The 12655-nt window shown below is 43.3% G+C and overlaps 1 protein-coding gene across 2 annotated transcripts; it reads right to left on the bottom strand.

Annotated features, from left to right (window-relative positions):
- Window positions 1–4489: 4489 nt before the first annotated feature.
- nppcl (natriuretic peptide C-like) lies at window positions 4490–7005 on the bottom strand. Of its 2 annotated transcripts, none has more exons than XM_014152736.3 (3): window positions 6637–6741; window positions 5932–6118; window positions 4490–5342 (listed from the first exon to the last, which is right to left on the bottom strand). In XM_014152736.3, exons 2-3 carry the CDS (start codon window positions 6028–6030, stop codon window positions 5046–5048), a joined length of 396 nt encoding a protein of 131 aa, XP_014008211.2. In that variant the 5' UTR covers window positions 6031–6118; window positions 6637–6741; the 3' UTR covers window positions 4490–5045. The 2 variants fall into 2 exon arrangements, with proteins under 2 accessions (XP_014008211.2, XP_014008204.2); XM_014152729.3 differs by lacking the exon at window positions 6637–6741 and adding an exon at window positions 6749–7005 and having other exon boundaries at window positions 4492–5342.
- Window positions 7006–12655: the final 5650 nt, after the last annotated feature.

Below are 12655 nucleotides of genomic sequence, written 5' to 3'. Positions count from 1 at the left end.
TTTCCTAATTTGAAAGCCTCATCTTTTGCTTTAACATGAAACAGCCCACCTTGTATATTCTAGTGTACCACCCTCCTAAACCTAAACCTAATAGTTGGTTCATTGCAGAATTCTCTGACCTCTGTCTTTGGTTATGTCTAAATATGACAGGGTTATTCTTGGAGATCTAAACATTCATGTGTTTAGCCCAAATAATGCACTAGCTAGGGAGTTTTGAACCCGTTAGGAGCCTTTAACTTTGTGCTACATGCCACAGGGCCGACACACAACCAAGGCCATACTGTTGATCTGGTGCTGTCCTATGGTTCGAATATTGATTACTTGGAAACTATTGATGTGTGTGTCTCTGACAATCTCAGTGTTGTTTTTAAAATGCTTCCTCCTACTCCTCCTAAAAATGTGTTTGTCACCACTCACTCTCACATCATTATCTCCACTTCTCCTAGTAAGTTCATCTACCAATGCCTTCTGATCCTCTACTACTCCTGTTATTTGTCGTCACAACGGTGATTTTCTGGGAAGCTTCAGTGATGTATGTGAGGCTACTTTAGACTCCGTGGCACCAGTTAAAAGCAGAAATAAACTGCTGGCCAGCGTCTCACCATGGTTAAATGACCACACATCTGCTTTAAATAGTGAACTTGGAAAGGCTGAACGTAAATGGAAGGCCTGCAAACTTCAAGTATTCTATGAGATAATGAAGGAGCTGATGAGAAATGATAATGTTGCGGGTTAAAGATGCAAGAGCGAACTACTTCTCTACCCTGACCTCTGAGAACTCCCACAACTTTAGAATATTTTAGATCCCAGATTGGCAGTAGCTGACTCCATACCAGCGTTGCTGGCCAGGAGGCACTTGAGGCAACTACTCTGAGGCTGTCTACTGCTTCCTTTTTCTCCTTTGAGCAAATATTATTTGAGTCCCTCCTTGATACTGTAGGTCACATGAAGACCTCCTCCTGCCCCTTGGACATGATCCCTGCTAGATCACTCCTACTGTTGGGTTGGCCCTTACATTCTGCCTATTGTAAGCAGCTCCCTGACTTCTGGCTCCTTTTCAGCCTATTTTAAAACTGATCTGGTCCAACCTCTCCTTAAAGAGTCCAATATAGACCCCTCCTCACTGACTAATTATAGACTTATCTCTAAACTTTTTCTCCAAGATTTTTTGAAAAAGTAAAGCTTTTCAAGCTTATTTGAGTATGAACAACTTATTTGAAAAATTCCAGTGTGTCTTCCGCTGTTTGATACTATTGATCATAATGTTCTTGTCAACCGGCTGTAGAGGTGGATGGGAATCTCCGGCGTTGCCCTCGACTGGTTCAGGTCATATTTATGTAACAGATATTTCTCAGTGAACATATGTGGCTCAGTATCGTCCCTATTCACGATGGTGTCCCTCGGGTCAATTCTGGGGTCAAATCCTTTTTTCCCTGAAACACATTAAATGACTTTTGTCCATTTATGATTACCTTTTTTTTTTACATTTTTAAAGCAATGAGCATGTGCAATGACAATTATAAAATGAAAGGACACATCTATGGTTAATAAAAAAATGCTGGATACCATTACTGCCTATGTGGTTGCTGGTTTGAAAGGTTGATGGTTTGAATCCTCAAACCGACTACTGTAGGTGAAAAATCAGTTGATGTGGCCTTGAGCAAGGCACTTAACCCTAATAATGGCTGATTCCTGGCCATGAACACACTCTCAGAGGGTTGTCCAAAAAAATCCCCCCAAAAAATCGAATTCACACGTGTATGAAACACACTTGTACATGTGTGAAATAGTACAAATGTAAACACCCAATTAACTATATTGCAAAATGTAAATTGGTTTTCAATCATTTCTTCTGATCATAAATGTCCCATTAGGTCAATAAGGACTTGTTGGAACCAGGGAGGGACGTCAGTGATCTTCTCTTTCTGCTCTCGAAAGGAATATAAAATGACCAATTAGTAGTCTGAACCCTTAGGCCTTTGGTCCATACGCCTCTACAAGCAAAACACATAACAACCTGTACCTATATATCACAGTGAAGGAAATAACACAGAACTAGCGTTACATGTTCTCAAACACAGAGCGACATGCCATGACCCATGACCCATGACACATGAACAACATGTTCAACAGCAGAATAGCAGTAATGCCACCCTGCACTAATATTTTTGTCACAGGGGTTGTGATTTAGGGTGGTGACGAGCCAATGACCTGGGCATATTTGAACTACCACGACCCCATGTGAACACGCACTGCTCCGCTGCACAGCTTAAGGTCAGAGAAGTGAAGTAAAGGTTGTTCTATAAATAGAATCAGACCGGTCTACTCCTTGGTGGATGGTATTGTGTACTGTATTTGACCCTGCTTAATATCACACCACATGATCACACAGTCATCATAGGTCATACTATAGTCCATGATAAGCTAATATAAAGGCCAACTTCTCCCTTAATTGAGGGTTTTCATGTAGGCCTACAGATTTCTGTAAGAAAATGTTTCATTTGTGTCTGATAACTAACCAACTCAACAGTGAATTATGTTCAGATTTGTGTAGTGCTTTTGAGAAAATCAGAGGAAGCCAAAAGTAGTTTAGAATACTAAAGAGGAGCCATGGGCTTAAATCTAGACCCAGAAGACCCTAGACCAGACGCTGTGAGGCTGAGAGTACAAGAAGACTACTGCTGTAGGCTATGTGTCAATATACAGTGCTTTCTGCAATTATTGGGACAGTGAAAAAAAAAATAATCTTTTGGATCTATACTCTAAAAGTTTGGATTTTGAAATCAAACAATGACCATGAGGTTAAAGTGCAGACTGTCAGATTTAATTTGAGGGTATCTTCAGCCATATCGGGTGAACCGTTTAGAAATTACAACACTTTTGGAACATTGTCCCCCCATTTTTAGGGGAGCAAAAGTCTTGGGACAAATTCACTTATGTGTATTAAAGTAGTAACAAGATAATTGTGCGTCTGTAACTTTCTCACTCATCCTTATTCACAATTCATTCAGGACTATCCATAATCATGGTAGCATCCACAGTAATGTAGAAGTGTTTAGAAACATATTCTATTCTTATTTTCAATAAAAGTGACTCCAAAATGACACAATACATTATTTACTATTCATTTCTATTGGGCACAAAATAATCTGAAACTCAACCAAACAAACTGCAAATGCATCCAACAAGTTTGTAGAGTCACAAGCTTGATGTAGTCATTGGTGCTATTAATATGAGACCAAATATTAAACTTTGACTGCTTTAATAGAGCAATCCTACAACCCTGGTGTTGCCAGCACTGTTCATGCTCCGACTAACTTGAGTTATCTGAAAATGTCTTCAGATTTGACCTCTGGTAAAACATGCATCAGAAAGGTGTACAGCTGGGTTCATATGCTGCTGAATTATCATCAGTCTCATAATGTCCATTAACAGAGTCCAGCACAAAGTCTGAAGTCTGGAATGCACTTCGGTTTGGACCTTGCAACATGACAGACTAATTCAGACTGACCTCTTGTGGTTTACTTTAGGGACTGCATCCAGTCTTTCAACCTGAGTTAACCTCTTCTGTGACGAACACACGACTGAATCTCTAGAGCCCTCAAATTCAGCTCTGGACCTCGAAGTCAGTTCCACTGCATTTTTTCATTGTTCCCCTCTAATCAGGGACTTGTTTAGAGCTGGGACACCAGGTGTGTGCAATTAATTACCAGGTAGAACAGAAAATGAGCAGGCTCCAGACCTCGTAGGGTCAGAGTTGAGTACCCCTGCTCTAGAGACTCTCAGTATCCATCTCCCAACCTCTAATGCACTCTATTGACCCTGGTGAAATACCCTCTTTCCCCAACCCAGAACTGACCCTGGTGAAATGCCCTCTTTCCCCAACCCAGAACTGACCCTTTTGAAATGCCCTCTTTCCCCAACCCAGAACTGACCCTGGTGAAATGCCCTCTTTCCCCAACCCAGAACTGACCCTTTTGAAATGCCCTCTTTCCCCAACCCAGAACTGACCCTGGTGAAATGCCCTCTTTCCCCAAACCAGAACTGTATTTAAAGAGAAAAGATGATGTTCTGTTTGGGAAGTACTTGTCATATAGACAAGAGTTAACTCCCTTCTATAAGTGAGATACTAACGACATAGTAAATTCAGTTTGGAAGCATCAGTGGTAGCTTGATTAGTGTAGCTCCAAGCCCTAATTGGTCCTCCCACACAACCCCACCATGTAATGCAGGCATTTAATTTAGCTCGGAGGAAGACATGTACCTTCTCTCTCTCCCTCAGCTGCCTGTGGCAGATTTAATCAAAACGACCATGGAAACAGCGGTATAAATATCTGCTGTGAGAAATTGAATCTTCCAATTCAATGGAAATGCATGAATATGTAGATGACGCATGTCAATATGAAATGAACAAATGGAGGAGTAGAGGATTGAGGATGATTCTGCCACTGGAAGATGTCAGGACTTTAATAGAACACAACACTCAATACAACATGTTTCAGTGTACATTTATTCATGCCAAATGTATGTCAAATCAATAGCAGAGAGAAGAAACATTTGACTTTAATTATATTATTATCTTTTTTCAAATATTTATTTCCATTAAACATGCCATAACACAACTATTCCTGCAGGATTAACAAGGACAATATTAGTCAAGAAAGACAACTTTTAAATACCTAGTTTTGAATAAAGTGCAGATTTACTGTCAAAACAACACTCAGAGACTTAAAATAGAATAACAGCTTGATGTAAACATAACTCTGATACTTTGAAGATTCAAATGAATAGATGTACAATATAAGTACAGCTAACCCCTTCCAACAGCCAGGAGACATACAGAGTAACTGTCACTAAGCTCGATGGAACCACATTAGCAATACAGCAAGTACACTACAGCTACGCTACATGTAGACCTCCTTTGTACTCACATTAACATCCTTGTATTCACCTCATGTGTGTAAATGACTGTGTGCTGTGTAGCAGCCTACTGTGTGTTCGTCCTCATATCCCCTGAGGGACGTCAGTCTCTTCCTCTCTCTCCACTAGCAGCCCAGTCCACTCATTGACCCGATCCTGTCCAGTTTGAGTCCGAAGCATCCTCGGTTCCACCCCCTCCTCGACCGGTCCGTCACAGCTCTTTTCTGATTGGCCAGGGTCCCCTTCAGGAGGCGGAGCCAGGTGCTGTCGCCCTGTGCTGGTATGTCAGCCCATTTCGGGTACTCAGCGACTTTGACCCCGGAAGTGAAAGCCGAGGAGGGCTCCTCTGGTTGGCTGCTCACCAGGTTCTCCAGGTCATCCAGGGTCAGGTCGTTGTAGCGATCCAGAAACTGCTCAACAAACTAGGCAGGAACAACAAATATGCTGTTATTATTATGCAATAAACATGTTATTATTACTACGCAGAAAAGTCACGAGAGCTCCGTAAAAAAGATATTGATGATCCATCTCTGCCCTCAATCCAAATATACCCTCTACTCCCCTCTTCCCCATCTCCCCTCTGTCCCACTCTCCCCCTACTCTCCCCAGCTCCCCCTACTCTCCCCCTCTCCCCATCTCCCCTCTGTCCCACTTTCCCCATCTCCCCTCTGTCCCACTCTCCCCATCTCCCCTCTGTCCCACTCTCCCCCTACTCTCCCCAGCTCCCCCTACTCTCCCCATCTCCCCTCTGTCCCACTCTCCCGATCTCCCCTCTGTCCCACTCTCCCCTCTGTCCCACTCTCCCCAGCTCCCCTCTGTCCCACTCTCCCCATCTCCCCTCTGTCCCACTCTCCCCATCTCCCCTCTATCCCACTCTCCCCAGCTCCCCCTACTCTCCCCAGCTCCCCCTACTCTCTCCCTCCCTAACTTTCCACTCCCCCCTCCTTCTCCATACCCATATCCCTTCTTCCTATTCTCCTCCCACTACCCCTCTCCCTTAACCCTCCTTACCTGGATGGCATCAGGTGAGGGGTGCAGGGTGCGCCCCTCTGTGTGCCCCAGGGGTGCGATCAGGAGCAGAGCAGCACAGAGCAGAGCTGGGTACAGCATGGCAGCGGTGAGTAGAGGGAGGGCGGGAACAGTAATGCTGGAGACTGGCTGGACACGACTACACTGACACTGCAATGACAACAGAATTCTGTAAAAACAGAGAGGAATTAATATTAATATGCCAATATAGATAATACAGTGACTATTGATACAACTATAATGCATCTCTAAAACCATACAGAAAAATGTTTATGACTACACATCACACAGAGCAATGACCACCACCACGACTCTGCTGACCATAAAGATAAATCCATGATCATGCTTTATGATGGCTTTTAATACCCTGATGTTAATAATCAAATACATGAGAAAAACTTCATTTTCGCCAAGGGAGAAATTGCCTTGTACACACAATATACTGCTGTATGAAAATCTGAGACGAGGTAGAAATTGTGACATTATGTCTGTAAAAAATCAGATCTACAAATGAGCCCCTGATTCCTCTATAACAAATCAGTACATTATACTTCCTGGTTCTTCATGATCAAATAGACATGGAAGCATTTAAGTATTTACTCAGGAATAATAATTATTACATGATAATAACGTACTAAATAAAATAAAACATTCATTGTATACAATGAAATATGCAGCAATACCTACTTTTTGGTACAAATTCCATCTTCTTCTGTATCTACTCAACCTGAAAGCACAGGTGCATAACCTCTCATCCTTTCGCTAAACAAACAAATAAAGAATGCATGAAATAACTCACACTTTATTGTCTTCTTCTCTTGTCTCCGATGCTGTGGGTCACTGTGTGCTCTCACAGGCTGGCTGCATCTCTCTCTCACGCAGTCTTTCCCTCTCTATCAGCTACCTCTCACTGTTTAGCACCTGCTGAAAGCATCACTATCTCACGCTTTGCCCCTCCTTTTCTCCTCTTCCCTCTCTCTCAGTGATGTTATTGAAGGGATGAGTTTGCCTCTTGTGTTCGCTTGGCAGTGGTTTAATGTTAGTGTATCAGCTGGGATGATGAGGTGGGTTTATACCGGCAAACATCCTCCCTCCGGCCCCCTCCATCTCCCCTCCCCTAATTCATCACTGGGATGATGTCATGGCAGTAGGAGTGTTTGTCATCACCAAGGTGACTAGAGGTTGCCGGTGGCCACACATCTCCCCTGCTTGGAACACAATGATGTCACGGGAGGACACCCGCCAGGGTCAAAGGGCAAACAGAAACATGACAAGAGCGCCCAATGGGTACAGTGGCTGGGGAGGACCAATTTTTTGTAACTGGACCTACAGTGGAGGTCGTCCTCCATCGGTTTGGTAACCCCACCACCCCATCAGTAGGTGTGTATATCCCTGCACTGTATTTGTGTCATAGCATCTCTGCTGTGTCATTGCAAAGCCTCACTTTCCATCCTGTGTGTTTATAGCCTCGCTCTACCCTGTGTGTTTATAGCCTCACTCTACCCTGTGTGTTTATAGCCTCGCTCTACCCTGTACCCTGTGTGTTTATAGCCTCGCTCTACCCTGTGTGTTTATAGCCTCGCTCTACCCTGTACCCTGTGTTTTTATAGCCTCGCTCTACCCTGTGTGTTTATAGCCTCGCTCTACCCTGTGTGTTTATAGCCTCGCTCTACCCTGTACCCTGTGTGTTTATAGCCTCGCTCTACCCTGTACCCTGCGTGTTTATAGGCCTCGCTCTACCCTGTGTGTTTATAGCCTCGCTCTACTCTGTGTGTTTATAGCCTCACTCTACCCTGTGTGTTTATAGCCTGACTCTACCCTGTATGTTTATAGTCTCGCTCTACTCTGTGTGTTTATAGCCTCACTCTACCCTGTACCCTGTGTGTTTATAGCCTCGCTCTACCCTGTGTGTTTATAGCCTCGCTCTACCCTGTGTGTTTATAGCCTCGCTCTACCCTGTGTGTTTATAGCCTCGTTCTACCCTGTGTGTTTATAGCCTCACTCTACCCTGTGTGTTTATAGCCTCACTCTACCCTGTGTGTTTATAGCCTCACTTTACCCTGTGTGTTTATAGCCTCACTCTACCCTGTACCCTGTGTGTTTATAGCCTCGCTCTACCCTGTGTGTTTATAGCCTCACTTTACCCTGTGTGTTTATAGCCTCACTCTACCCTGTACCCTGTGTGTTTATAGCCTCGCTCTACCCTGTACCCTGTGTGTTTATAGCCTCGCTCTACCCTGTGTGTTTATAGCCTCACTCTATCCTGTGTGTTTATAGCCCCGCTCTACCCTGTACCCTGTGTGTTTATAGCCTCGCTCTACCCTGTACCCTGTGTGTTTATAGCCTCGCTCTACCCTGTGTGTTTATAGCCTTGCTCTACCCTGTGTGTTTATAGCCTCACTCTACCCTGTGTGTTTATAGCCTCACTCTACCCTGTGTGTTTATAGCCTCACTCTACCCTGTGTGTTTATAGCCTCGCTCTACCCTGTACCCTGTGTGTTTATAGCCTCGCTCTACCCTGTGTGTTTATAGCCTCACTCTACCCTGTACCCTGTGTGTTTATAGCCTCGCTCTACCCTGTGTGTTTATTGCCTCGCTCTACCCTGTGTGTTTATAGCCTCACTCTACCCTGTGTGTTTATTATCTCGGTCTACCCTGTGTGTTTATAGCCTCGCTCTACCCTGTACCCTGTGTGTTTATAGCCTCGCTCTACCCTGTACCCTGTGTGTTTATAGCCTCGCTCTACCCTGTACCCTGTGTGTTTATAGCCTCACTCTACCCTGTACCCTGTGTGTTTATAGCCTCACTATACCCTGTGTGTTTATAGCCTCGCTCTACCCTGTGTGTTTATTGCCTCGCTCTACACTGTGTGTTTATAGCCTCACTCTACCCTGTGTGTTTATAGCCTGGGTCTACCCTGTGTGTTTATAGCCTCGCTCTACCCTGTGTGTGTGGTGCCTTCACTCCCTCATACAGTGAGTTACAGTCTGTCAGTACCATCTGCTCTCAGCCCCCTGCAGCCTCTCTGCCATAATACCAGCAGGCATTGCAGATTAATCTCAGCACCCAGGACCAAATCTGTCATAAATGCTGGTGTTGCCTGTCATAAGAGACTACCAGCAGGTATTATTTGGCTATACCCTACAGCCGTGTTGTAGTACATATTGAGTGTCTCAGTCCTGCCTCGGTGTCGGATACATTTGTACGCGGACTTGACTCGGTCTCGGACAGTGAGGACCCGTAATTTCTTCCCGAGACCAGAGTAAAAAACTCCTAATTATCAGCTTCCATTCAGTCAGTACATAGAACCGCTTCTCCAGGCCAAATATATACACTCCTTTCTGGAAACATGAATGTCTTAACAGCCTTCATATCTATTATAGACAATATGTTTGCGCAGTTGCAAACCTACAGGCCTCCAGTGATTCTGAAAGGTTTGTGATTCTGAAAGGACATCAACCGTAATACCAGCGCACTCATGTAGGAGAGTGCCATTTTTATAAAAGTAGTGTAGTGGACATATACGATTTATCAATGACCCAGATAAATCATGCACAACGTTGCCTACACAACTGCGAAGAACGTGGGGCGGCAGGTAGCCTAGTGTTGGGCCATTAACCGAAAGGTTGCTGGATCGAATCCCCGAGTTGACAAGGTAAAAGTTCTGCCCTTGAACAAGGCAGTTAACCCACTGTTCCCCGGTAGGCCGTCATCATGTATAAGAATTAGTTCTTAACTGACTTATATAAAATATATTCACATGCACGCCGCACACACAGCCTAGTTTCAGAAGAATAACATCTGCAGGCAGCTCTCAACTGTTTTTACGTGGAGCAGCTCACAGAAGAATGACATCAGTAGCCGGTAGGAAAGATGTTTCAACTTTATCAGCTCAAGCCATCTCTGGTGAACATATGACCAGATTAGCTGCAGTGAATTAGAGTGGAGACCATAAAAACACAGGCACTAACAGGACAGAAATATCCTCCTATCTATTAAGCATTAATTGCAAACTATTAATATCAAACAAATCAGGTAAATATGTAACTTTTCTATCACACTTTACACAGTTAGAGATGCAGGTGTCATTTGGTTAGCTTGCAAGTACTTGAACAACTGTTATACAGTTAGCATATCTCTTGCGTTCGCAAATTCACTCTGGCTATCTACTCCGATTTCAGAGTACTCTCATCTGAGTGTGCCAGAGCGCAGAATAACTGATGAATTTAGGAACAGGCAACACTTGCTGAATATGACTGGTGTCAGTAAACATAGGCAAAAAAAGTAATAGTTAGTCACGAACATTCTAGATAACATGTAAACAACCTAACAAGCTCTGCTAGGGAGAGTAAAATGGTCAGAGTGAGGTGTTCTCTCATTTGTGTCTGGAAGTAGTTAACTAGCAAGGTAGCCAACTTTAGCCAGTTAGCTTGGGTGCTTGGTTGGGACAAGCATGCATTAGCAGGCAAGCTGCAGAAGGACGAGGGGGCTACAATTCCCTGTCATTTATCAGTGCAATTTTGACAGACAAGCTGAAAAAGTTTTAGAGTGTTTATTTTATGTTCCTTTGTTAGATTTTAGCTCATCTTGCTCTGGCTAGCATTAGTTGTGCATCTTGTTGATGTGCATAACTATGGGAGAGAGAGCCTACCTTTTCATGGTTGTTTGATCAATAGGACAGTAAAGTTGCCAAATGTAAGAGGAATCCTGTGGTGTTTATATATTTGCAGAAATCCATTCCAGGGGTATTTTGTGGTTTTTGGTGAATGCATTCCAATGATCCAAAGTCACTGTTGCAACTGCCTGTAAACACAGTACAGTTCAAAGTGAATGATGACAGGCCCATGTGGCAAATGGCTTGTTTGTATACTGTAGCTCTGATTGACTAGTAGTGCACTAGTCTGTGTAGCCTCAGGCCGCTTTCACACTATATTGCTATAGAATTTATTATAATGTGAAAATGACCATATCTAAGTGGTCGCTTGGCAGAATTTTGTTTACAAGTGTCACATTCTTCCTGGGGCAGTATATGAACAGATTTTAATAAGATTTCATGTTGCTAAAATGTTGTCAGTTCCACTTTAAATGCAAGTGTTTCACACATTATTTTCAAAGAGATGGCTAACAAGCAAGCCCTTCAATAAAAAACAGTTACACTCACCAGATGGACATTTGAAAGCTATCGCGCAGTGACCTGTTGGCCTTCAAGGAGACAGAAGTTTCTATACGTTTTTGTAAAAAGTCCCACTCATTAAGTCAAAATGTGATTGGTTGATTCCACTGTTACTCCAAAATGTTGCCCTAATACAGTTGAATGGCAGATGCCTTTACCTAGCTTCTGATGGCCTAGCCAATGGCTGATTTTGCTAGTTAGATTTCTCCCCAGAGACCAGCAAAGGAAAAAAAAAAAAAATCAAGATTTTCTTTTCAGTGTTAACCCTTTCCAACAAAAACTGAAGAGACTGAATCAGATCATTGAAAATAGAATTTTAAGACGGAGCCCCCGGGCTCAGTCTTGACTTTCTCACTTTAGGTGGTCTCGAACACAACACTGCCCTACAGACAATAGTCTGGCTGTGGATGGATTTGCGAATTCAGCAACATTCTCCAGTAATACCTCTTTTACAGTATAATGAACACATGAAGCAGTTTGACAAGCCCTTGTCTCCTAAAACATCTTCCATATCACTTGGTACAGGTGTTTGTCTAGGTCAAATCAGTTGAGGTCACTCTCGGTCATCTCTGCATGGACTTCTCTCAGTGTTCCAGGGTTGACCTCGTTTTCTCTAGGGGTTCCATTTCAGGAAATTGTGAACCTCTAGGGAAAAACTGGACAGGAATTCATTGAACTACTAATAAAAAGTGATGTTGGATTGGACACGCCCCACAGAAACCAGCCACTAACATCACTCACCAGTCCATGAAATGGAAGTAGTTTATTTTCATGCATCTTTAGTTTCTCACAATATATTCACAAGTCATCCAACACAAAATGTCTGTCAGACTGCCAATGCAGTTTATAAACCCAAACTTTACATTGTTAGTCTGAAGTCAAAAGGTGTTTTTCCCCTTTACATAACTCACAAAAACTGAAGTGCACTCCTGTGTCATTTAAAAGGAGAAAGAGCGAGTGGGAGGTAGAGTGGGCGAGAGGGAAGAGATTAGCTACAAAAGTGGGGGGGTGTGTGAAGTTACAACACATGAAGATGTCAGTGAGGAGAGCGACCGAGGAACATAACAGGCAGAGAAAAAGCATGGAACAGGAGGGAAGAGTTGTGTGGGAGAGGGGAAGACCTTAGAGATCAGGAGGTATTGAGGGGCAGAGATGGAACACGTGTCAGAGGGAGAAATAGGGAGTGAAGTCTAAAAAAAAAAAGTGTAAAATAGCATGCTACCATTTTGTTCAGGTGTCAGGCACATCATATACCAGGTGAGGCCTGGGAAAAAAGTTTGGGATACATTGTTGTTTTTTTTTAACGTGTGTGTGTGTGGGGTGAAAAAGCATGTTACTAAGAAAAGTTTTTAAAAGTATTTTATTGTAAGTGCAAAATTGTCCTTTTTAGTGGTCAAAACGCAAATATGATAAACACCCCCACACGTGATATAATTGAAAAGCCCAATGTCCTCTCAAACAGGACTTAATAAAGTGGCTTGTATGGCCTCAGATACAGACCAAGATCTAAAATGTCCACTAGAGGAGAAAAAT

Source organism: Salmo salar, chromosome 02, assembly GCF_965601325.2.
Source record: "Salmo salar chromosome 02, fSalSal1, whole genome shotgun sequence".
Lineage (NCBI taxonomy): Eukaryota > Metazoa > Chordata > Actinopteri > Salmoniformes > Salmonidae > Salmo > Salmo salar.
This window is presented reverse-complemented; position numbering and strand designations above follow the sequence as displayed.